Raw genomic sequence first — 27,024 nt, 5'->3', positions numbered from 1 at the left:
AAAGTTAAAGGGGTTATTACAAACTTATGCTTAAAGTCATGTAAATAACTCTCAAGACAAAGTTATCAATATACAGACTCACCAAGGGTTGCCAAAGGTGACAAAATAAATTCAGACATACTAACATTAATAAAACTCAGCATTCAATAAGAAAAACTCAAAACATTAACAATATCAGTTAATATATAGAAAGTAAATTAAACGTCGCTCAGGCTTAGCAAGCATCAGTCAGTTTCAAATCATTCAAGTTACAGTATTCAGCTGAGCAAGGGAAAACTCTACCATGGCCAAATTAAGGATTAACATGTGTGGGGCGGAACACATGCAGGCAAAAGACAAAAAAGTCAAAAAGAATTTGGAAAAAGGTAATCTTGGGCAACAAGGTACTATTTAAGGTTGGCAAAAGATAGGTAAAAAGAGAACATGTCAGCATGTCAGAAGCTCAATCAAGAGTCTTCTGAGAGGGTTACGAATGATTCTCTGAGTCTTGGTGCGGCATCTCAGAGGGGCAAGCAGAGAGGAAGATACTCAGCATTAGATAAAGGGCTCAGCATTCATGGATTCTTTGTCAGCAAAGGTTCAGGAACACAGGAGATATGACATTTAGCTAAAGTCCAACTTGTCAATAGATAATATCAAAGTTCATAAAGCACTTTGATTTTCTCCTAAAAGCAGTCCATAGTACATTGAAGGGGCATCATCCAATAATAATCGATCCCACAACTACAGTTTGAAACATTCAATTCCATTCCCAGGCCTGGTCATGGGAACCTCATCCATCCATGTAGCTCCACACAGGATTGAAACATTTGTATAATTTATTAGTCCATCTATTCAGGATGTTTTGATTCCAAGGACATTGTTACACTTTCTATCTATATGGAAACAATGGGCCTATTACAAAAGCTACTCTTCCCATGGGAACAAAGTCTACAAGTAAGCTCATGTTATGAAAAATGAATAAGCATTTCCTGCACAGTCACCAAATACAAGCTTAACAGGCCACACTTAGGTTAAAGCAAATGAATTAATGCAAATACATTCAATGAATATGTTTTAGTAAACACACTTTCAATATACAAACCTATGAATTCAACAATAATACGGATTCAATAATATGCATGTTACATTTATTTTAAACAGAAAAAGTACTGTTAATGTTTTTCGTTATGCATAAAGGGAAAGTATGTCTCTTTCATTTTTGCACATATTTTTAATACATTAATCATTAGAAATGTAATATTGTTTAAATATATTCTGTTAATCTGAGGCCTAAATTATATCATATCATTTAAATTTTGCAATCATTTGATTTAATTCAGATACCACATATGTCAAAATCTGCATTGTAAACAAATGCACATTAATAAAGCCGTGTCAGTGCTATTTCTACATTCAAACCATTGGTGCTTTGATTAATGTAAAGTACAAATTATTATGATATAATGATGGCTTTTGTGACATGAGGGATACTACTAAAACCTAGGTTATATCACTTGTTTTCCTTATCTTTTGGAATTGCGTTTTCTGCTTCGAAGTGACAGAACTACAGTTACCAGAATGCCAAGAAAAGCAATACCAGGGTAACTTAAGGCACTCATGCTTGGCATAGGGGTCCTTATGACCAGTGAAACTGATGCTGCCTGTCCATTAAGCACCGTGTTCAATAATAATGTGATCTATGTATCTCTTAACACTGCATTTTTCTAATTGTTAAGTACTCTAACCTTTTAGCTGCTTTGCTAGACCAACATAGATAGCTATCAGGTTCCCGGGTCCATGTGTGACTAGTTCACCCAGCCTGGGTTCCTTCTTAGAATTCTGGAACTTGTAGTCCTGGCTTTCTACTGGGTTAAGTAAGACTAAAAGTCCCAGAATTCTAAGAAAACAAACGGGGCTGAGCTAACTGTTCATATATAGACCTGGGAAGCTTGGCTGCTGTGAACAAACTGAAAGGTACCAAGTCACGTGTGAGTAGTTGGTCAGGCCTTGCTTTGTATTTACATGATGCTACATGCAGTTTTGATGTCTCTTTATGCAATCATGCCCACGAGTTCTGGGATAAGCTACTGATACCTCACAAGTTGCACTTCTAGTTTTTTCTATGGCAAAGCTGGCAAGTGCCCCGTTGCCATGCATAACACTTTCATCGAAGGCCGGCTTTCCAGCCACCAGCGCTTTGAAGCAGGTGTTTTAAAAGATAATTTTTAGATGTAGGAAAAACTCAAAGTCCCAGAATCCCAAGTGTGTGGACCGAAAGCCAGGGCTGTCGGAGTGTGTCACATATTTATTTATTTATTTAATGCGTTTTTATATAGCGCGGACTATACCCGAGGGTGTCAGAGCGCTTCACAATAGGCAAAGTAGAGATACAAGAGGAGAAGAATTACAAGTGAGCCTGTTACAAAAACAAACGTTACATTACATGAGGCAATAGTGAAAATTGTGCAAGTATCAAGAGCAAAAAAGTCCACGAGGTAGCAAACGATACGTTACGAAAGGAAAAAGTGACGTGTGCAGGTTACAAGAGCACATAAAGTACGAGTAAAGGTAAAAAAACAAATAAAAAACAAAAACAAAATTGCAATAAATGGTAGACACTCAAAACACTCAAACAATAGTTCCGTTACATGAGGCAGTGGTGGCCGTTGTGCATGTATCAAAAGTAAACAAGATATAAGAGGTAGCAAATGATACGTTGTAAAAGGAAAGGTGCCGTGTGCAAGATACAAAAGAGTACAAAATACAGGTAGAGGTATAAAACTGCACTAAATGGCAGACACTCAAAACACAAAAACACCCTGGGAAGGCACTTCTATAGGCGTGGAGAACAGAATTTCCTATAATGGAAGGACTTCCTTCAGGAAACAGAGAACTAGAATTAAATTTGGAAGTGTCTTTGAAGGAGGAGAGCTTTGAGGTCAGTTTTGAAGGCCTGGGAAGAGGTGGTGGTCCGAAGCTGAGGCGGAAGTGAGTTCCAGATTCTCACCGCGTTGCCTGAAAAGGATTGGGCCATCGATCTTTCCTTCTTGAAAATGGGAGGTTCAAGCAGTAACTTTTCTGCATTACGTGATGGTCTGGAGCCCCCAGAGAGTTTCAGTTTATTCACCAGGTAGCGAGGGGAGGAGGAGTGCAAGGCTTTGTGGGTGATACATGCAGTTTTGTAGATAGATCTTGCCTCTATGGGAAGCCAACGGAGGGTGGATAAAATGGGTGTGATGTGGTCGCTTCTTTTGGCCCCATATATGAAACGAGCTGCTGAATGGAGAATAGACTTCAGGGGTGAAAGGTGGGATTTGGGAAGGCCAGTAAGAAGAGAGTTGCAGTAGTCCAATATGACCTGCAGTACTGATCCGTGCTAGATCCTCGGGATGGCCGGGTGACTTTATACGTACATATTATGCCGGTGGAGTGGCGCGACAGGTCTGGCGAGTTCTAGGTGCATGCTTGATTACCTAAGCCCAGGTGCAAGGAGGTTCTCGTCTCCGCTCCCTGCCCTTCCGCCAGCCACAGGACCTGCACACTCTCCCAAACTTCCAGAAGCCGAGGCTGCCAGCACAGCATGGTCCACCTGCCGAGCCTCTGACCCCACAGCAGGACTGCGCGGCGGAAAGGACGCCATGGCCAGCGCACAGGTAGGTGCGGGGAGGGCTGGGGGGCTCAGCCTGTGAACAATACCAGGCGCAGATTCAAGCCCAGCTCCGGGCATGTCTATGCTGAGAGCGGCAGCCCTGTGCCCACGGTGTGTGTGTATACCTTGTTTTCCAGTTTCACTGCAAGATGTTGAAACACGGGCGTTCCCTGGTAATTTAGGGACAGGTACAGGCGGTATGTATAAAATGATTATGCTGATAAATATATATTTTATTTTACTATCCTGGGGAACAGCCATCATGCATGTTTGTGTAAGTTAAGACGTTTTAGGAAGAGGACCATTAGCACTCAGGAACCGAACTTTGCCATTGTTTTTAGAAACGGGCAGTGCTTTAAATGGGCCGGTGCTGAGTACCGGCACTCTTTTTTTTTTTTTTATTTATTTATTTATTTATAAAGGGCGAGTACCTGCACTTCTCCAGAAAAACGTAATACTTTCATTGGACAGTACCGGCACTTCTCAGACTCAAGCAGGTAATCTGGTACATATTATGCCGGTGGAGTGGCGCGACAGGTCTGGCGAGTTCTAGGTGCATGCTTGATTACCTAAGCCCAGGTGCAAGGAGGTTCTCGTCTCCGCTCCCTGCCCTTCCGCCAGCCACAGGACCTGCACACTCTCCCAAACTTCCAGAAGCCGAGGCTGCCAGCACAGCATGGTCCACCTGCCGAGCCTCTGACCCCACAGCAGGACTGCGCGGCGGAAAGGACGCCATGGCCAGCGCACAGGTAGGTGCGGGGAGGGCTGGGGGGCTCAGCCTGTGAACAATACCAGGCGCAGATTCAAGCCCAGCTCCGGGCATGTCTTGCTGAGAGCGGCAGCCCTGTGCCCACGGTGTGTGTGTATACCTTGTTTTCCAGTTTCACTGCAAGATGTTGAAACACGGGCGTTCCCTGGTAATTTAGGGACAGGTACAGGCGGTATGTATAAAATGATTATGCTGATAAATATATATTTTATTTTACTATCCTGGGGAACAGCCATCATGCATGTTTGTGTAAGTTAAGACGTTTTAGGAAGAGGACCATTAGCACTCAGGAACCGAACTTTGCCATTGTTTTTAGAAACGGGCAGTGCTTTAATTGGGCCGGTGCTGAGTACCGGCACTCTTTTTTTTTTTTTTATTTATTTATTTATTTATTTATAAAGGGCGAGTACCTGCACTTCTCCAGAAAAACGTAATACTTTCATTGGACAGTACCGGCACTTCTCAGACTCAAGCAGGTAATCTGGTACAGAGTACCTGCACTTCTATTTTTCAATTTCAAGCCCTGGAAAAGGAAGACCTGGCTGAAAGAGCTGTGTTTTCTTTCTCGTTGTGTGTCTTTGTGTGTACGCCTGTACGGTGTTATTTAAAAAAAATAAAAAAAAATTGGGGATCGTGCTTTTCACCCCACGCTGTATAATTGGGGGGGGGGGGGGGGGGGACTGCGCTGATAAACCGATCCCAGAGGCGTGATTCTTTTTTAGAAAAGTCTAGTCTCTTGAAAGAATGTTAACATATGGATGTGGGGTGGTGGCGGGGGAGAGGAAAGAGGGAAAGGGTGATAATCTCCGAAGCGTTCCCTATGACACTCTAATCTGTCACTCTAGTCTGTGTGGTTCCTGTGGAGTCACCTTTGCCACAGCATTTTTGAATCAGGAGTGCTACACTGTTTTGCGTCTTTTGGGGACGGTGTTGTTTCATTAAACTTGAAGAACACAATTTAATGAAAGTATATAATGTCATGCATGACTTGGTTATGCAGGCCATTTTTCCCCTCATTTGCCTCCTGGTACTTGTAGTCGTGCACCTGTAGCTCGATAAACAGAAGCCAGAATGCAAAGGGAAACACATGTTGAGGTGAGCCGCTCATCCATGCAAACGCCCCCCCTCCCCCCAAACTGAACAGCGGTGCCCTGCTGTGTTTCCAGGCGTGACAGGGGCGCTTCAAAATTAGCGAGTGGGTGAAACAAATTGAGAACACGCCAATATGTTACAAAATTGGGCCAAGCGGCTACGGTGGCCGCCTCGCCCCGAGTCATCAGAGGTCGTTCCCGTCTGCTCTTCAACTCGTCACGGGTGCGCGTGCAGGATGATGTAGAAAAGGGAGAGGAGGATGCGGGGAATGTGTATGAAAGGAAAGTGGGAATGCGGAGGGAGAAGCGAAGGTGTGCAAGAGAAGTCGATGGAGAGGACTGAGAGAAGGGGTAGAATGAGAAGAGGGGCAATTGGATAGAAAGTAAAAAGGGAGAGAGAGCGAGCTGGAGCTAGGGATTAGAGGGGAACGACATTTAGAATAAGAGACTCAAAGACCCATAAATTGCAGCATACATTTCATTAGTGCAGTAGGTGCAGAAACACTTGTGGCCAAGGGTTCAAGTGATCCAGCAACGTACATCTATGGTTGTCTTTTAATACCCACCTGCAATGTGTGTTTGCATTAGGGACCAGGATCCTTTTTGCCATACCACTGGTTTGTACTACAAATGTGCAAAACCAGACAAGCTCCAGAGCGGCCTGATTTCATCTTAGACGAGGTCGTACAGCCCAGGATATTTTGTTGCATTCTGGAACTTGTAGTCCTGAATTTAAAAGTGGGCAAATAAGACGAAAAATACACTGACTGTGCAATCTTCTCTCACACGAAGCCAGAAAGTTTGACGCATTTGTGTTGGGAATGCAGGGAGATGGTGAGACAGAGTTCCTATATGTGAGCGTGGGCGCTACAGAGAAGGGCAAGGCAGTGTTTCTGTGTTGATGTGTGTATTCGAGTTTCCTGGAATATTTAAAATAGAAACACGTGGCCTGTCTCTTGCCAAGGAGTTCACTCCCTTGGTGGAACAGGTTGAAGCCCAGCAAGTTATCGACTGCTCCGTCATAGGCACCACCCGCCTCAAAAATGTACTCACTCTGTTTCCCTTAATATAATTAGGGACCGTGCTTTAAATGGGGAGGTACTGTATGGTACTGAGAACACTCAGTTCTTTATGCACTTCTGTATTTCAATTAAGAGTACTGATTAGGGACTAGATGGACATTGGGCTTTAGCTCTTGCAAACCCTCTGATTAATGAAAATAGAGGGCTTGCGAAAGCTAAAAACCCTTTAAAAAACGAACTATACCCATTTAACGATTCAGAAAAGTCTTTCCGAATCGTTAGTTTAGTTTAGGAAACCATATGACTCAGTATTTGGAAGGATCGTGTTTAGAGCATCCCTTCTAAATAGCAATTCCATATAGTATGTATTAATGTTCTACAACCAAGATCCGATCTGAAATCCTTACCAACTACAGAAAGAGAGTGGTAACCCATTCACAAAAGGGAATAGTTCCCAAGGGAGCCTTTCTCTATTGTGAATGCTGAAAAAACATCTTTTAGAAGTAGGCAGTGGTCTGTGGGATCACTGCTAAGTCTTAGAAAAAGTTTGTGTGTGTGTGTGTGTGTGTGTGTGTGTTTTTTTAACTCATCCTGTTTTCATTTAAGGAGAAGGAACTGCATTTAACAGAAATCACGGATTTATTTAAAAGGATTAACAGACATGGTGGTCTGCTGACTCCAGCAGGCCACTATCCTTGTGATGGTAATAAATCCTTGTGAGCTGACATGTGCAAAGGTTGAAGCAACATTCTCTGTGCAGATAACAGGCACTCTCTCCCTCTCTTTGTAAGTCGCTCACCACTCGACCTTGAGCAGGGCCGGACTTGGACAGAAAGTAGGCCTGGGAGCCAAAATAAAATTGGCCCACATTAGCAAATCAGATTGGAAAAAAGTAGCCCACTTTTTGAAAATCGAGGCAGTTTTAGACCTTGTAAACTCGAGCTGTATCTGTGTTTTTTTAAGGTGTGGGAGACTGCATGCATTTGTGCTTACTGCTGGCAATGTTTTTGGTAGTATCAGGGAAATAATCAGTAAAAACAGGCCCTGAAGGCAACAAAACAGGTCCACAAACAGCCAAAAAAAGCACAGTGATTTATGAGATGAGCCCTTTGGACCCTGCCAGATTGCCTTATAAGCCAGTACAACCCTATTCCCCAGTTAGTCATTTCTCTGTTACTTGTTTAGTTTAGTGTCCCAATTCCTAATGAACAGTGTCTCACTTACCTTTTTCTTAAGAGTTTCTGCCCACCCCCGTTAGTACGATCCCTGTGTCATCTATCATTAAGTCTCTTCTCACTAATTAAGTCAACCTTTGAGTCTTTTTAGCTTAGACTCCTTATACTCCCTCTCTGATTGTCTTGTATTTATTTCTTGTTGAGACTGTTTACCCCATCTCTCTTGTTAGCTCTGTGCTCTAGAGGGGGACGTTGTCCTTTCACATGGAATAGTGCCTTTCCCAACATCTGCCTGCGTTAGTACCCCCTCTAATGTCCTGTCTCTGCCACGCTCTAACTAACCATGTGCCTGTCCCACTCTTGCTAAGCCCCAGCCTTCTCTGGCTTCCGTTGTCTCTGGACTTCACAATAGTTTAGTCTTGGCCCTCCCCTAAATGATCCTGCACATCTATCCTTCATAAACATATAAGTCCGTCTCTTTAAGCCAAGCTTAGAGCATCCTGTCAATGAATAGTAGTAGGATATGAGCTGTCCCTTTAAAAAAACAAAAACATCCATGTCAGATTCGGGGGGCACTTCCACATCTTCATTGCGACGTATACCAAAGAGACAGCAGGGCCTGGGCTAAATATAAGTATTCCTGAAATACATTATTTATTGAACGTGCATTTATAGTGGATGTAATTACCGAGACACAAGGCGCTGTAAATGCAACTCAAGCAACCAGAAACTTAAATGAGAAAATAAATGAGTTTTCAAAACTATAGGAATTAATCATTTCAACAAAGAGACAAACTGAGAGCATTCTAAGCCTCAGTCATGGTGAATATAAAGTCTCTCTTCCCCAGATCTGACTCTACAGATCTTTGGGATTCTAAGAAAATGGGCATTCAGAATGCAGGGGCCTCAGTGAGAAATAACCAGAAAGCAAGCATTTGCAATGCAAAAGGTCTCACGTTTTCTGGATTTAGAGCTATTAGCGTTTAAATTCCTAACAGGACTTTTCTTGCCACATACATTGAAAATGAAAAGTAGAACAGTTGATGAAAGCAAGCCGATTCAAAGCGTCACGGCCACCTTGAGCGTGAAGGAGAGACACGGAAGGAAAAAGATGTTCGCTCGCAGTCAAACTTAACAGCAAAAGTGCAATTATCCATGCAACAGGGTCAATGGCCAAGGCGGTAATAAAACTGTCCCAAGGAGGTACAAACGTAGAGCATTTACCAATGATAACAAAAGATTTTTGTAAGCAAGCACGCAAGCGAGTGACAGTGATGTGCATGTGCTGGGTGTGGTTAAAAACCCACAGCGAGATTACAACAGGCCAGAGCGCTGCGCACTTGAACTGAAAATGGGTCTGAATATATTCTGCAACAGTCTAGTGGGTGGTTAGATCACTTCCACACCATTATTTGAATACACTGCGTCAGCCAGTGAAGAATAGTCCACTTATGGGCATGTACTGGCCCTTATCGAGTCCTAGAGCCAAACGAGACATACGGGAGAGTTTTTAATAATCTTCAAACTGTGTGAGAAGAGGTATGGGGGTAGCCTCACATAAGGGAAATTTCCGCGGTTCAAGCAAGATTAAATGAATGATTGGACAACTGATTTACGCACGTTTGAAGCAAGAATTTATTTTGTTTCTCAATACTCTCAACAACAGAAAAGATACAAGTTAGCATTGTAATATGTCGCCTAAGGCAAGTTGAGAATCAACTACTAATGCCAAGATTGACGCCAGTAGTGGTATATAGAGGATTTGTGGACAGTCCTACTGGCCACCAGTCTGATTCCTCAGATAGAAATATCATCAGATACTGGGAGTTCTCTTTTAGGAGAGTGGAGGTGCAATTAATCAGAATTTATCCATCCGTTATGGCACACATGCAGTCTCAAGACTGAGTATGGAAAACATTTAGGTTCCCATCAGAATTAATGTAAGTTGCATATTTTCAAAGGAAATGAGTCCCTCCAAATTAGTGATACCCACAATTGCCTTCTTATGCCTTTCCAGGACAGTGGGGTAGGAGAATTTGGCAAATCCTACAGAGAAAACCGACAGGATCACAATGTAGCTCCCACCTTTCAATGTACATGCCTATTTCGTTGCCAAAGCCACCAAAACTGTGACTGTTCAGGATGCGGGAAGAACACCTGACTATTGAAGATCAGAACAGGAGGTGGACTCCAGAAAGAGTATTGACCAGGAACTCAATAATCTTGTTTGAACTAGTATGTTAGATGGGCCTGTAGTTGACAAGATTACCGAATCTACTGGGATTATTTTTCAGTGGTAGAACAAATGCTTTTTTCCAAGTCTTGGGCACCATACAATAAATAAAGATAAATTACGCAGGTTTGTGAGCAGAGAAACAATAGTAAAGCAAGTTTTTAAAACCCTTCTAATTCACAAAGATCAAAAGTGGATCCAGGCAATAAAGAATCTTGGTGTGACTTGTAACCCAATTTATAGGAGCAGAAGGGATTAAACAAAATGTTGGGAATGTGATTTGCTGGAAAAGAGCAATTTACTTAGATCTCGAACGCCTGCTCTGGGTTTAAAGTTTGAAAAGACTTAATAATTTCAATGACTGTAGAATGCAATAAGTCATCTAACCAAAAGACCTGCTTGAATGTGGCCTAATCATTTTGTCAGTGTCAGGTGTAGCTAGACTGTTAAATACTTTGTGGACTTCTCTTGATTGGATTAAGAACTTCCCAGGGTGCCCTTAATAATATATTGCACAAGCAGTTCTTATACATTGTTAATGTTTCCAAGTTACTTCCTTATAAAACAAATTTGTCATCCGTATCCAAATAATTATACAAGGTCATTCTATAATGTTTTTTCACATTTCTGTTTAGCCTTACGATGTGCCTCGGAGCATGAATGTGCTGCAGGAGAGGTCATTTGTGACATAATGAGTTTGAAAGGAAAAGGAATTAAGCTATCCAAGGAATTAATGAGCAATTAACGTTAAGACCTACTACTCAATATCGGTTTGAAAAACAGAGACAATAGACAAACATTAATTGCAATTTGAGGCACTGATGGGTGTGCTTAGGGCCCCCCTCCTGAAAAAAGGAGGGAAAGTACTGAAAAATAAATTAATATGAGTGCGACCAATCATCAAATTAAATAGCACAGTTTTATGAGTTGACCATGACAGGCCCACACAATGAAATCCCCAAAGTCAGGACTGGTGAAAAACATTTCCAGTATGTAGTCCGTGAAAAGGGTCAGACATTTTTTGTTTAAAGGTGAAAACTAGCATAATTATCAATCAGATGAGAAGCAGGTGTTACAAAAGAGTCATCCATCTTATTAAATTCACAAAGCATTAAGTAGTTGTCATGAAGGCAACAGGGAGTGAGGGCATGAAGAAAAGGCTTAATTAGGGTACCCAAGGGACTGAAATGTTGATATACGATGTTTTAATAGAAAAACAGATTTAAATATTAAATGGGCAAACAAGAGTTCTTCCACTGAGAGTCCTACTCGTAGTGTTTGTCTAATTTGTAATGGAGACCCTCTGATAAATGCAGTCCCACCACCTTTTTGATTTAGGTGGTGAAGATGCAAGGTTTTGTAGCCTTAAGAATGACTGTCACTATATTTGAGCCAGAATGTTTTTTAATTCAGAAATCTGTACCGAAAACAGAATCAAGCTCATGCTGTTCAGTAACATGTTTTATTACTGACGTGGTTTTGAATAAAGCACAGGTTATTCAAGAACCAATCCTTGTAGATGTTCCTAGCATGTAACTGACAACTGCCTAGCAAGGATTTTTCCCTTCATATATCTGATCCGTGGCAGCACCGGCTTGGAAGAGCCACCAAGTGTTGACGTTGCTTGTTATTTCCTTGAAGAGTGGAGGCGGGCAGAGTTTGAATTAAATAACAGATTTGTATGTCACTATATTAATTGGTGGTTACTCGCATGACCGTAAAACCCAGACTTCAAGTCTAAGATTGTGAGATAGAAGTAATGCAACCGAAAGCTGGTATGATTGCTGTATTGTATTTCCTACTTGAACTAACAGATCTGTGGTCTCTTAAGAGGTGGACGTTCTCGGGAGCTGGGGTGCCGCACCACCTCAATAAACAAAATAATCTTACATGGTGCTGTATATGAAGAAGATAAGAGAGCAGTGGGCATTGGGTCATCTGCCTGCTAACGGCTGAAGAGATTTAGGAGATGCTTACTCCTCAGAGTGGAGGATCAACTCTTAGTCATGAATAGCAGATGTATTGCTATTTCTAAAGAGTGTGGAGACACTTTGATTCTTGCGAAGGCATTACTACCCTCATGAAATGATGTTGTGGAATTTACGGAGATTTTGGAGGTGTTTTCCTCTTGGATCCTGGATGCTGTATCTCCGTCTGAAACGATGGGTGGGTTTTAGCCCTAAAGGACCAAGCGTGAATTATGGATTTATATGCATTTACATGTTGCTGGGCTGGTGTTGGAATGTATCCAAGTAGAGGCCTGAGGTGAAATTTGAAACAGTTTTTTCTTTCTTTTATTTATGGTGAGTTGCCTGAGGTAATGATAATAGAGAGCAAGGCCCCTAGTTGGACTCTTGGACTGTAACACTTCCACATCCTTTTGGGGTATATTTACAATCCCCTAGCACCATCTTCCGCCACCCTAGCTTCATTTTTTTTTAATGCCAAGGCAGCATTAAGGAGGCCTTTCTTCTGCTCAATTATGCTTGCATTGCGCCACTTTGTAAACCCTTGCACCACATTATGCCTGCGCCAGGCTTAATGTATGCGGGGGGGGGCGTTCTGACACAGGGAGGCCCGAAAAAATAGCTCAGTGAAATTTACAACATTTCACTGCGCCATTTTGTCTGTCTTTTTTTGACGCCTGCATGACCAGGCGTTAAGACGACGCACCCATTTTACCCAATGGCCTCCCTGTGCTTTGCTGTGCTAGCATCAACATTTCTGATGCTAGTGCAGCAAAGTGCCACAATTGTGTAAAAATGTTGACGCCATTGTCCTAATGACCACCATAGTGCACTGCGTTGCATTGTGTCGTTAGGTGTGGCAGGGGCAACGCTAGGAAAGTGGCGCATCGGGACCGATGTGCCACTTTATGTTGCTGCATAATCTAGGGAAATAAAGTTGGTTTAGTTCTCGGAGCCAAATAACATCCAGTGTGGCAGTGTTTTATGTTGTTGTTGGGGTATCCTTGAATTCACCTGTGGGTGCAGCCAAAGGCATTTAAACTGAACATTAAAAAGGTATTCAGTAGATGGAGTTTACAATGGTTATAAAGAGCTTTAGTTCAGTGTCTGGTTATCAGCTTGATGCATTGTTCTTTAGCACTTGGACAAAGGAGGTTTGATGTTTTTTGCTGGCCAAGGATAAGGGAGTCGATGTCATTGAGGCAGAAGTTGATAGCTGTTGCTACTACAAGAGAACAAGACATGACTTTGAGTATTTTGTGAGAAATAACTAATCTAACCATTCCAAGATAGATTCCTCTTCTTTTGCGTAAACTCTTCAGATAAATTAGGTGATGGTCAATTGCTGACATTAGGTAAAAAAAGTACTTTTTGTCTCTGTTTGGCCCATAACCATGAGGCTATTAGTCGGTGAAGTAATTTACTCCTGCCTTGTCCATTGGTTTAGGAGCATTACAGACCGGAAAATTAAAAGTTTAGGATAGAGAGCCTTTCTTTTTAATGTCTTCTTTGATTCAATTAATAGAAACATCTTATGGAACAAAATGATGAGATTGGGGACCTCGTTACATTTGCTACATCTAGTAATTGAGCTACACACGGATATTTGGTCTAAGATATTTGGTCTAGGATACAGATGGGTAAAATGGTGACTTGTAAAAACATTCTGACACCATCAGGCTCAGGCAAAGTTGTATTTGAGCACCTTTATTGTTTCAATTCACATTTCTGATGTTCCAAAATTTTAGAAGATGTTTGCTTCTTTCCAACTAAACTACACCATGAAAACTTTGTGTAATTCATGCAGATGATACAATACTCTTTGAGATGGCACATATTGCTATGCGTCATTCCCTATCAAAGTTTTGGGAAATAATTCTTAGAACCTATCGTTACCAGGTATAAACACAACATCCGTGGATGTCCATTCATTGGTCACCAAAGCCCTGGGTAGATTGGATGCCAAAAACCTATCCAAGTGTTAAGAGAGATATATGAGCTAGACATATTCTCTTTTTATATAGAATCAAAGTTGTGCATAAGAAGATATTGGGGAAACTTCAGTCTACAAAATGCCTATAATGGCTAAGACTAAAACAAAGGGTTTGCTCTCAGATTAGACTTAGGAATGATATGTATTATTTGAAAGTGTTACACAAGAACCCCAACATATTTGAAACTTATTACAGCAGGAGGCGCACTTATTTGGCACACTATAAAACACACAAGGTACTACAGACGGATTCTGATATGAAAACTTGAAGCCAATTTCCACACCCAAATGTTAATTTATTTACAGACCTCAGTGAAGTAACCAATAATGCATGAAAAAAGAAGTAATGAACTAGCCAACTAGAAAGCTGTAAAGGTACGCAGTGTGCATATTCTTCTTAAGATAAATATGAGTATACAGATAAAAGTGATGAGTGCTTCTCCCTAGCAGGAATTGGTGGACATAAAATTACAAGTAGTAAGGAGATAAATGCTGAAAGTGAGGTTTGTGCTCTGTGAAACAAGAGGAGGAATCAAAATTTATTGAACAAGGCCTATCAAACCACTGCTGAAACCTTGATTAATGTATTATTATTTTGCGCCACACTAATGAGTAAGAAAAAAGTTTTCCAATACAGGGATTTAAAAAAACAAGCAAAACTGCAGAGTGCAAGAGTGGTATCGCTCGTAAGGATATTCCATTCATTTTTAAGCTTAGGAAAGGTTTTTGTCTCTTATATATATTTTATGAGAGAAGATTAAGAATGGGTGTTTTTTTTTTTTTAATAAAGTATTTTAGAAATACTTTTATTATTGAAACATAAAAGGATGATTGTATATTTGTGTATTGCCTATATTGTCAAAAAGTAAACAATTAATAAATTTAAAACAGAGTGGATGACAAACTGGCCATTCACCTGATTCAGATACCCTTACTGATTTCTAGACTTTTGTCTTTGTTGATCAGTGAAATGGGATGATTGTCCAAGGACAGGAGGAGGAGTTGGGTTGTTTCAGATCCTGTTTGTTAACAGATGGGTAAATATAGCTTTAGTAATATTAGCTCTAATTAATTTCATGCAGCTGACAACCTACTGTTAGATTTCAAAGAGACACATATCTAGGGCACGTTATTGAATATCTTGTTAATGCATACTATCATAAGATCTTTTGAGAAAGGAGGGTTTAGCAATTGTCCTCTGGGGTTTGCAGAGTAAGTGGAACAAAGAAGGCTGTTGAGGGATTTCACATGCCTCCTGGCAAATTACAAAGGGTTGAAAGGGAACCCCCTCTTACAGCGTTTCACTTCCTAGAGGGTGGCATAACTGTTATGTATTGTACAGTGTTCTAGAATCACTAAGGTTTAGAAGCATTAAGAGCAGGTCTTGCAGTTACAGCTGCACCATGATTTTGAAAAGAGATGCTTAGCTCTCCATTAATGGCAGAAAGTGAACTGGAAGTGAGTAGCAAAGATTGCTATTAAGGTGAACTTGGAATTAAGACAGTTGCTCTGCAAATGGAATAGTTTCACTTGCCTATGGTATTGATGGGCCAAGGGGTCTGACTTGTTCTGCTATGAGGTCTCATCATTGTATACCATGTAGAGAATGATGGTGGTATGTCTCAGGAAGCCATCTCAAACAGAACATGCTTGATAAACTAACATAAGCCTTGGAAATTGTGTTACTGGTTGAGGGGTGTTAATCTCTACTCGAGCAGAAACCATTATGTCTGTCAGTGTGAAGCACCAGCAAACCCCAAATTAACCTATGCTTAACTCTGTGATAGCCTGGCACATTGCAGTCAGGCTTAACTTGGAGGCAATCTGTAAAGTATTTATGCAGCACTTCAAACAGTAATAAAGTGAAAACACAACAGAAACATTCGACATCAGTTTGAAAATAGATCAAAATGTAATACATTATTTGACACCAAAACAGCAATAGTCTAATCAGTAGAACCAGAGTTATGCAATTGTAAAGATTTAAGTAAAAATAGTGTTTTAAAGCACAGAGGGCCAACTGGTTATCTGGTTGTTGTGGATCAGGTCAAAGTCACAAGTTCAGATGAACCACGGTGTAGTGTGGACTGGATACAAGGGCCAAGTTAGACCCGCTGAACAAAGTACCCTACATTCTGGTTGTGGGGCATTGCAAGAACCCACGTTGAGGATGTGTCCTGTATAGAAGGGTTGTAAAGAGTCGGTTCTGCCTACAGGACCAGAGCTGGGCTGGTAGAACAATTTTAGGCTCGCTTCCAAGGGCCCAGGACTGGGGTGGCACCACTTGGAGGGCACAACCCACTGCAAGTAGAGACCAGGTACTGGGTTTAAGATGGATGGAGCCTTTTCTGTCCCTGAGGCTCTAATCGAGAGGCTAGCCAAGTAGCTCTTGAAGTCACTCCCACAAATATGCCACATCCACAGGAGCAAGTTAGGAGGACGCTCCTTTTTCTACATCGCCGCCAAATCCTGAAATGACTTTCCACATCACATTAGAACCTCCCCATCCATTCTCAACTTCCACAATAATCTGAAGATCTGCCTATATAACTAGGAGATCAATTGGCTGACTCATCTACCCAGCACCTGTCTATCCCTAAGGTGATAAGTGCGCTCCACAAATCCACATATCTCTAGTGGTACTGTGATCAAGATGCAGTTCTAGTTCTTTCACTTATGCAACAGAGTAGCAGTTCTTCTTGCAGATCAGCACATCAACCGTTCTTGGTCTTCCACAGGCCCAAAGGTGTATTGAAGAGCTAGGTATAAAGATCCAATATTAATACCTGATGCCATCTTTGAAGTAGTAGGTTTTGGAGGTTTCCACCCCAGAGATGTTTGGAATTTCCTGCCTCCATACCCTGTCTCCAGCTTGTCCGGTGTCACAAAAAAACAGTGGCAAACCTTTTGTGAGTGTGCCCAGGCAGTGCCACTTTAAGAATTGTGACTTAAAATCCAACTTTACTATTAACAGGGGCTTTACAGGTATAGTGTGCCAAATAGAGCTCCCTCCTGCTGTTATTCTTTAGACACCAAAGTCGACATTCCTACCTGAACAAAATTGAAAGTCTTCACTTACTAAACGTAATTAGTTAACCCAATGTTATCCTATGGCGGAGGAAGGCCTTGCAGCAGTGAAAAACGTATTTAAGAGTGTTTCACTACCAGGACATGTAAAAGTTAAAAAGTACATGTCCAACTTGTTAAATACACTGCATCCTGCCCTATGGGCTATTTTAGGGCCTACACTAAGGCTGGCGTACATGTACTGATAAGGAAGGTTTAGGCCTGGCAATACATTTATTTTACCAGGTCAAAATGGCAGTTTAAACTGCACACAAGTGCAGTGGCAGGCCTGAAACTCGTTTAATGGGCTACTTAAGTGGGTAGCACAATCAGTGCTGCAGGCCCACTAGTGGCATTTAATTTACAGGCACTGAGTTCTTGTAGTACTACTTTACTAGGGGCTTACAAGTAAATTCAATGTACCAATTGGGTGTCAGCCAATTCTACCATGTTTAAAGGAGAGAGTACACATGAGCTTATGTTTCCAGCAGTTGAAATTTTAATTTTCTGGTATACAAAATATCTTGCTAAAGGTGTTTTATCATTCTGAGATATCATATTACTTATAAATTCTGTTAATTTGATTTTTTTCAGTGATGTGATGGATTGCCCGTTCATAAAAGCCCTCATGGACATTTAATGCTGTCAATTCTTATCTTTGTGTCTCCGGTAGTAAAATACTTCAGTTTGATTTTCCTTCCATTGTGTGTGTGGCTTATATTTTGTGATGTTACTGCAGTGTAAATAAAGTAGGTATGGATCTATGTCCACCTTTCGTGATGGAAGTGAGCAAGGTATAGGAGGGAGGCAGTTTGCCTCTCCTCTTACCATGGAAATTAAGTGCTCCAGTTCAGGATGTAATTAACATGGAACTGTGCATTATGGGAATTGGAGTTAGATATTGAAGTCACATGACTGCATATTTAAAAAGCACTGGCTTACTCACACCTGCTCTTATTTACCTGTGAACAAGGCATGCTGTTGCCAAGACGCGTCAGGATTTTCTGTTTTGCTGCTCAGAAGTACTATTAAATGCTTGGATTTTAACCTGGACTGGTGCCTGAGCATTTCGTGTTTGGGAGACATTTTCTGTGGGATGCATCGCCCCAGTAACCTAGGCCGCCCTGTAGGGTCTGTGGTTCCCTATACGGAGCAGGAGGTGACAATGAGGTATATATTCACTGAAAAAATAATAATAATAATAATAAAGGTTACGGGACGTTATAGTTAGGCTCACATTTCACACGTACAAAACCAGTGAAATTCAGCAGTTATAGTTACCTCCGCTAATTATACCTTATGCCCCCGTAATGCACTGCTTATGACCTCACATGTTACATCATTCATGATCTGGTCAGTGACATCATCCACAAAAAAGCTCAGACACCCACTTATGCTCCATACAAAGAAGTGTACATCCACACACACCACTATTCACATACTCATTCGTGGACCCAAAAGATTACAGACACACACTCACTCAGACTGCCCCTAACACAACAACTCAGTTGGTCCCCAGTGCTGCGGGGGGCCAATTCATTTACTTAGATTCCCCTGGGAGGTGGTGGTCCTCAGGGCTGTGGGGGGTGCGGTCCCAATGCACACAGAATATCTTTGGCCCCGGGGAGGTGGTGGTCGCCGGGGCTGCAGGGGGCTGGGCAACCACCCCCCCACCCCCCCCCCCCCCCCAATCAAAATGTCAGCGGCTCCCGAGATGTCTTAAAAACACACAGCAGCCTGCACTTGTTTTTTTTTTTTATTTCTTAAATTTTTCCAGTGAATTTGTGACATCGCAAAATTGCTGCAAAAAAAAAAAGGTTTGTTTTGCCAGGGGGCTCTATTACCAGAGCTAAAGGGTCAGAGTGATTCTACCCTGGCCCCTTTTCTTATTTTGTTCCTTTTTTCCTGGTTGAAGTGTTGGCAGCCAATCAGAGCTCTGCACAAGCTTGTTATTATTCTTGAAGTCGTCATAGCCACAGATATGCAAAGTTGGATTTCCTTTCATTTCCCCAAAAATACCAAACAGATTTACACCAAATAACCCAAAGCACAATCTGCTTACCAACAGCTAGGTTTTTGATTAATTTTGTGTAATTCCGTCCAGTAGTTCGGGCTGTAGTCGTGTTCATAATCCTATGGGAATTAACATGGGATTTTTTATTTTTTTTAAACCCCCAATGTTTCTTGGCCCTCACTTGATGGATCACTCTGAAACATCCCATGGGCAACAAGAATCACCAGCACACTTTTTTTTTTGTTGGGAGGGAGGAGGGGCAAATATCACGAAGATTCGTCAAACAGTGCCAAAGATATAGGCAAGTCAAAAAATGCTTTTTCTATGGAAACGTGGTCCTAACTAGAACTACCTACTGGGGACTGCAAATAGGTAGGTGTATGTGTGTGTGTACATGTGTATATATATCCTCACTTAACTGCTTTTCTAGCAAAGGTTTTAAGCATAGGGTTGGCACAGTGCCATCCACACCAAGCTAGAAAGGGAGCAGGTCTTTCGCTATTTATATAACAACGTCTTTAAGCATAGGATTAGCACAGTGCCATCCTTGCCAAACTGTAAATGACAAAAGTCTTTCACCACTCCAGGCACAGTATTACGGCTTTGAATTGGTAAAATACCATACAAGCCAGCCTGGAATGAGCAAAAGCGACCGCGACATGAGAGGTTTATCTTTGTCCAGACACAAGGGAGCACCCAGTATAAGTCAAAACAATACCCTTTCAGGCACAGAGTGATGTATAAATTATGCAAAAGAGGAGAGAGAACACTGGGTGGTTCTCAAGGTTAGTGGAGCCTAGCTACAGCATAGAGCAACCTACAACACCAGGGGCACTCTAAATTTTGCTCACCTCAGATGTCTGCTTTTCTAACAAAATGTTTAAGCATAGGCTTCACACAGTGCCATCCACACTGAGCTAGAAAGAGAAAAAAAGCTTTTGCCATTTATAAAGCAAAGTCTTTAAGCATAGGATTAGCACAGTGCCATCCTTGCCGAGCTGTAAATGACTAAAGTCTTTCAACTCACTGTCTAGAATATTTCAGACTTAATATTTCCATTTGAATACCAATCATAGAATATTTACATAAAATGCCATTGCCTGTTTTTGTGTTGGTCCTTTCTACCTATTTTGTGTACTTTTTGCAGTAGCTTCCACAAATATATTGGAATGATTTTATATGGCATGTTAAGTGTGTCTTTTCTGTTTTAGCTTCTAGTGATTTGTTGTGTCATCTGAGCATATCAGTCTACCAGCTCTCTACAAAAGGTAGTAACTGTCTGCACAGATTGAACAATGGCACTGTGAAGGAGGAAAACAGATCTATTCCAACCATTATCAGAGAAAATATAAATCTAAAAGGCATGCAGTCCTGCGGTCTTGTTAAAACCTTCACTCAGGAGGTGCCTATGAAAGCTATGTCTGAGAGGAGTGAATAGTGTCAAACTGTGGCGTGGGTTACAAAGTAAAACCTTTCATTCTTTGTCTTCTAGTAGTATTGTGTATGACCTGATGATTCATATATGCATAAGATATAGCTGACCTTAGTGTGCTACGTCCATTGCCCACTAATTATGCTGGTTGTCTTGGGGACCTAGCTTAACAAACCATGCAGTTCTGTACTGGGATACTTTACAGCATCTCCTCTTGCGAGCGAAGACTCCACTCAAGGCATGATACTGAAGGAGTGGCATGCCTTTAGCAAACATCACACTGACTAATATTGGGAGATGTGTCTCGCGTGCTGATGGAAGTGTTTAAACCTGTAGCTTTGAAGTACCTAGAATCTACTCCTGTTTTTTGATCGAGCCTTCTTCCCAGCCAGTGCATAATCTGTTGCAAGACATATTGTGGCCTTAACAAGAATATACAGTTGCTTGGAGCCCTCCATTGGTTGACTTCCCTGTCACTCTTATTTGCTTACTTCTTATTCAGTGGCTTGACTTGTCCATCTTGTGTTTTGTTCCACCCTTGGAGCATTTTCAATCTACTTGTTTCCTTCCACTGCTCACATGTAGGACCTACTTTTTCTTTTGCATTAAGCACACCTCGGGAGTGAATTTGATTTTCAGCTATTTACTTAGTGTGTTTTTCTCCCCCATGTGCATCTCTCTCTCGCCATTGTGCTTCTATTCGACTACTCCAGGTTGCTCTCGCCTATTGCTTCTGCTCTCCGCACCCTTTGCTATGTTGCTTCTCACGCACCTGTCCTCCATGTTGTTCGCCCTCTACCAGCACCCCTACAAAACGATGTGGGTGTTAGCTTAGACAGCTTTTTATTTTCTTTAAGTTTCTTTCATTTAACCATGCTGCACAGCATCTGGGATGCTGTGCAGCATGGCTGACGCCACTGGCAAAGACGATAGGTCCCTAAGACAAGACCTATGTCTTTATCAGTGCTTGTTAAAATCTGTGATTTATTCTTTCACTACACCATGATTTTGGTAAAACGTTTATAGTTTGTGATATACTAGTATTCTTTCACACATCTTTAGTTATGAACATTCTTCCAGACAAACTTCGTATCCATAGCTAAGATCGAATTTATAAGAATAGGCAGGTCTTAGTCTACATGTTAAGAATTCTTATTCCATTTGTTCTTTTTCAAGAAAGTAAGAATCATAGCCCACTGCTGAGGACAGTAACCGTTGTAAGGCACGAAAAAAAATGACAGGCAAGCACCTGAGGGGGAGGGCCTTTAACAATGATTATATCTTGAGGCAGGAGGGCTGTAAGGCTAGGTGAACACTCCACTAACTGGGGATAGAATGTTGTAAAGTAAAGAGGGAGAAACAGGAAAGCATTAGATGTTTGGAGCAGTAAGTCTGTACCAGCCATTATGTGCCCTGAGCAACTCCATTGTCTTTAATGGACCTCTCAACATTTTAGTGTTCTAACAAAATAAAAAGGCCCTTCAGCTTGGGACTTTAATGCTGGAGTGGGCCTTTAAGGGTTAGTATAGCAGGCTATAAGGGTATTGGAACATTCTGCCCCATGAGGGCAGAATGTCCTCATTAAAAAAGCAAAGGCCTCTCGGAGCCTGAGGGGGATTGACACCCCCTCCACATGGCCCAAAGCCTTTGTTTCACAGCTTGTTGAAAAGATAACACCCACATGTTGGACCACAGCTGTTAACTCTTGAACATTCACAGCAATAGGTGTAAAAGGAGGCTGAAGTCAGCCCCTGGTTCTCCTTGGTTTCAGCTAAACTGCTTTTTGCATCTTTCAGCCGAGTCATGCAGACCCAGGAGCTGAACAGCATTTCACCCTCTCACTCTCCATGGGTCCAGTGACACTAAGCTATGGGAGAAGAGGGGGGGGAGGGGGGGACGTCCTGTGTGCCCTATTGCAGAGTTTTATATGCTGCTCCTGGGCCGGTCCTAGTGCTGGTGGCTCCCTGTGCAACAGTTTTTTTTGTTTTGGCACCCTCCCACCCCATGACCAACTCCTCTGATTCACTCACTATCACCCAGAAAATGTGCCCCTCATCTCTCCATAGTCCCCCTTTAACACACATTCATCTGTTTTAAAGCGCTTGTAAAGGCTGGCTTTACTAATCCACTCGGCTATCCACATAAAACATAGTTCTGTTCTTTGCAGCAGGCATATTAACCCTCTATGCTACTTTATGGCGAGTAAAGCAGCTGCTGGACAAAACTCCCATCTCTCTCTCTCTCTCTAGCGAAGAACATTAACCACAAGAGTTATCTTGACATTTTAATTGTTTCCTGAAGGTTGGACACACAAGGAACTTTTCAGCAGGTGCTTTTAAATCACAAGTTTCGTAAGTCCTTGCTAAACACAGCGCCCTCCTGAGGTCAGCGCCCCCAAATCAAGGTCAAGGTCTAAAGCCAGCTCTGTGCTGCTCCATTGTCTTCACTGGAGCGGTCTACATTCTGATGTTCTAATATAATTTATCAAACCAGTATATTTTTCCTCTAGATTGACTTCTTTACTTACATTCAAGAAGCAGAGATGTAGTGTGCAATGTATTCTAGCAAGCCACATTCCTAAGGGTCGGTAGGCCATTTCCTGTAGGAAAGAAGCTAATCAAAATCCATAGAGTGGGTCATGTCTGTTTTTCTATATTTATTCACTGGGAAGATCTAATGCTCAATCCCCTTTGTTCCAAGTATGTGGGTAGGGTTGCTATAATTCAGAGGCCCACTCTACAGATTAACATTTCCAGGGATAATGGGTATGAAGGGAACTATGCAGGTACCACTGGAGCCATGGCACTATCCCTCCCTTCATCAAAATTCTAATTTGTAAATAACCGGCATCTAGAGATGTATCACAATCTATTCTGTTTTAATCTAATCTGTTGGTTAATGACCCTTACAAAGGTCACAAATGTTGCTGAGGTGGCTCACATTACTAGGGACAAGCGCGCCAGAAGGATGTCTCTCATAACTGTCCATAGAACACTGAAACTGCAGTAGATGGCGGAAGAGGAGGTTAGTGACTTTTCGGTCCACATGGCTCATGCAGAGATTGTCCACTCTTTATTTTTCCATCTACACTGTTCTCAATACTGAATTCACCGAATTCCGTCTACTGACTACTTATATTTCATGCCAGCTTGCAGACATCTCTCCTTAAATTAAAGCACAAACCTGCAGTGCTTTGAGGATTAAGTAGGAGGAATTGCTTGATAAACTGTTTACCTTGGCACAAAAAAGGCAAAACGTGGGTCAACAAAACATTTAAGAGCTGAACACTAATGCTGTATGTGTACCTCAGAGCTCGGTGTTTGCAAACGCGTCAGCCGAATTTGCCTTTCTTGACAGACGTCCGAAGTGTTTTGCATCAGCTGTCCAAGCCTGCTTTATTTTAGATTCTAATTTCCTTCCGGAAAATTCCACAACATTTTTGTCTTGTTCAGGGGGCGCCTTCTCTAAGAGACCATTCACTCATTGCCTTAGTGCTGCCCAGCAGATATGTAGGCTGCTCTTTGGACAAAGAATGAAGAGACTGTCCCACAAGGTCCTTGTAGTATGTGTCTTCAATGAGGCGCCCCCCCTTTCTTGCCTCCCTTTCTCTTTGTGTACCAACTTTGCAGACCTGGTACTAGCTGTGGCAGTGAACTAAATTTTTTGGGGGGAGTGTTGGGGGGGGGGGGGGGGTTCACTATGCGTGTACTCAAGGGTAAAAGCCTACTGATACCTTCCCATGCCTTCTAAGGTTAATAGATTATTAGAATATTTTTGCATCTGAAGTTAGCCCCCTCCACCTGCTGTGTAGAGGGACCTCTTTGCCCTGGGCTTCCCTTGTAACCCAGACTCCTATCACTCCTCCTTTACTCGGGGACGTATCCTTGTGAACGTCTGCTTTGTTCTAGCCCCTCTCCTGCTTTAATGCTTTGTAGCTGCGATGGGGGAGGGGGAGCTGTTGACTCTCCGTTTCCCCCTAGAGCAACTCAAGACGTGGGGAACCTGCAAAATCTGCCCAAATAACAGAAAGAAACCTTTGTAGGAATGTAGGGAGCAGTGTTTTCCAGGCGTGCTTGGAATACACTTAGGCTGGTTACTATTTCAGCCATGAGAACTCTGCAAATGTGTAATTAAACTGGACAGTTGGCCTCCTCAGCTTTGAACTTTCTCACCCAACTGTTATGCAGAGGGATGTGGCCCAACAATCTTTAGCTGAGAATCCAAATGTCATCCCAGCAATTTGCAATACTACCCTGAGCTGGATGTTGGTTTATGCTGGATCAGAGCTCTGTGCTGTCTGTCCCCTGTAACTCGGATTAAGCATGAAACCTTTCTCATGTGCCTGCTATTTACTCACCTGCAGACTGGCTCTACTTCGGAAGACGAGTACCCTAATCAGTACAAGACTAGCAAAACTGCATTGAGTGCTCTGAAAAGCTCCGTAGAGACCTGCAACACCCGCATAGTAATGAGTGGAAACACTGCAATTAAAGTTCTTTTTCTGGCTTCACTGGGTTATTGTTTTGCTAAAGTGAGATGAATTTGAAGAATCTACACAAAACTTTACCAAAAAAAGTTCATTTACTTTGGCTCTTTTGTGGAAAGTTTTGCGTTGATCCTTTGAGTCAGGGCCACGAAGAAAAGGGTGGGTGTGGCTCCCAAACATGAATTTCCCTTTTTTTTTTCCAGGTTGTCTCTTCGATACAGGAAAAAAATTGCTGAACAGAATTACACCAAATTTGTGTGTAAACATTATTCAGAAAGCATAATTTCATAATTTGGATGAAACCTGTTCCATAGTTTTCGAGAAATTTGTGTTTAAAAAGATTGGGTTAGTTATAAAGGGGTTAATTTCCTGAAAGAGTTAGAGATATCTGGATTGTTGGTGTCCAGACATGCTTTGAGTTGCCAATTTAAAGTTTAAAGCGGACAAGTCAATCCTAATTGGCTTGCCACAATATATACAATATTTTGTGGCAACCCCAATAGGAGCCTGGGTCATGGTCCCTGTATCTTAAAGTTTATTGAAATATATATCCATATCTATCAAGGTAAGCACGTACACATGTGACAGTGATCCCTCGATGGGTTGTCTTCAAGAAGGACAACATGGTGTGGCAGATACTGCAGTACTAAGGATCATGGTCCCCTGTGAAATGCAATGTAGTGGATGCCAGGTTTTACGGGTTACAAAAGAAGAGCACATGTAAAGGTTGCTAATATTTTTTTGCCAGCATATAAATAATTTACTGGTGGTGGTTTCCTCATTTTCGGAATTCTAGTGCGTTCTCGGGTGATTTTACCTTGTAAAAAATGCTGATCCTCTACTGAGGTTTGATGAACTATGTTTGAGAGAAACCTGTTTTCTCTCATGATTTTCTCATAGGCATTGTGTAAGATGCTCCGAAGGTAAAATGAGAGCACATTTTCACATCATCTTCCTCAGCCATTTGAGAATAAAGGTTGATATTCTGACCAAAACCTACTTCAAACAGCAGCATGTAAATTGATTTCCCAAGTGTTTTACTGCAGCTTCTCCAAAGCGTCCTAATGGACAACTAGAGGGCTAACATTCAGTCTTCATGGTAAGTGTGGCACACCTGAATGCCATTTTGATGAAAGATGTACATTTGAAAGCACTTCCTACAGAGGAGACTGCAATAAATTAACAAAAACAGGGTTTTTGCCACAGAAACTAGTTAGTGCTCTAGAAAGCTAAAATGAGGAAACATTTACTAAGGAATTCTCAAATACCTTTCTCTTTCATTCCAGCAAAACATTCTGACATTCAGAGTAAAAATGAATGCTCCCACACCAGCAGCAGTCTGTTAGATAACTCCCTAGTTATAAACTGTGATGTCGCCACAGAGCTCTAATGAAAATCTAGAGCACTAATCTTTTGTATTTGAGACAAACGAGATGCACTCCTAAATGCCATTTTGTTGGAATAAGAGTTGTTGAATTTAAAGGCTTTCATGAGGAGCATGTTGAAGTAAATAAACCTTGAGATGTTAACGTAGTTATGAAACCAGCAGGTTAAAAATGTGAGTGGAACCACAGGTTTTCATTAATTAGAGGCATAGATTATTTTAAAAGGGTTTAATAATAGTTGGAGATATCTGCATGAGTTCAGCCTCCCCTTTCCATATCTGTTTACTCAGCCTACTCATCTTCTCATTAACTTAAGAGGACCCTAATTAAAAAATAGTAACATAAAATATATAGACCTCCTTGTTAATGGCGGTTGCCAGCTGGCTCCTGAACGCTGTTTGTGCCTGGGGTCCACCTTGCCTCTAAAACCATTCTTATGTTTTGTTTCTCATATAAGAAAGCGCTGTCACTCGGGGGACATTATCCTATGTTCCACGTTTATTTCAGCAACTATGGTGGGCATATTGATGCATTTCTGCTTCCTCCAATGCCTTGATCACTGTAAGTGGCGCCAGTTTGTAATTCATTTAAATACACCCCTAGGTGCATAAACTTAGAAAACATACTTGTTCTCCATCTCACGATGTTATTCATCATTTTTTAATCCTTTATACATGATTCACTAAACAAAATTATAATTGATGCAGCACAATTCCAATAACATTGTATAACTATGATAAACAAAAACACAATACAATGT

At 41.7% G+C, this 27,024-nt stretch overlaps 1 protein-coding gene across 1 annotated transcript in view; it reads left to right on the top strand.

Moving 5' to 3' along the window:
• Window positions 1–4,084: 4,084 nt before the first annotated feature.
• TMPRSS13 (transmembrane serine protease 13) overlaps window positions 4,085–27,024 on the top strand; it is a 157,545-nt gene continuing 134,605 nt past the window's right edge. The window contains exon 1 of the mRNA XM_069224724.1: window positions 4,085–4,380. Coding sequence (XP_069080825.1) covers window positions 4,189–4,380 — 192 coding nt within the window. The 5' untranslated portion in view covers window positions 4,085–4,188. The remainder of the gene's footprint in view (window positions 4,381–27,024) is intronic.

The sequence above is a fragment of the Pleurodeles waltl genome, chromosome 3_1, assembly GCF_031143425.1.
Source record: "Pleurodeles waltl isolate 20211129_DDA chromosome 3_1, aPleWal1.hap1.20221129, whole genome shotgun sequence".
Classification (NCBI taxonomy): domain Eukaryota; kingdom Metazoa; phylum Chordata; class Amphibia; order Caudata; family Salamandridae; genus Pleurodeles; species Pleurodeles waltl.
This window is presented reverse-complemented; position numbering and strand designations above follow the sequence as displayed.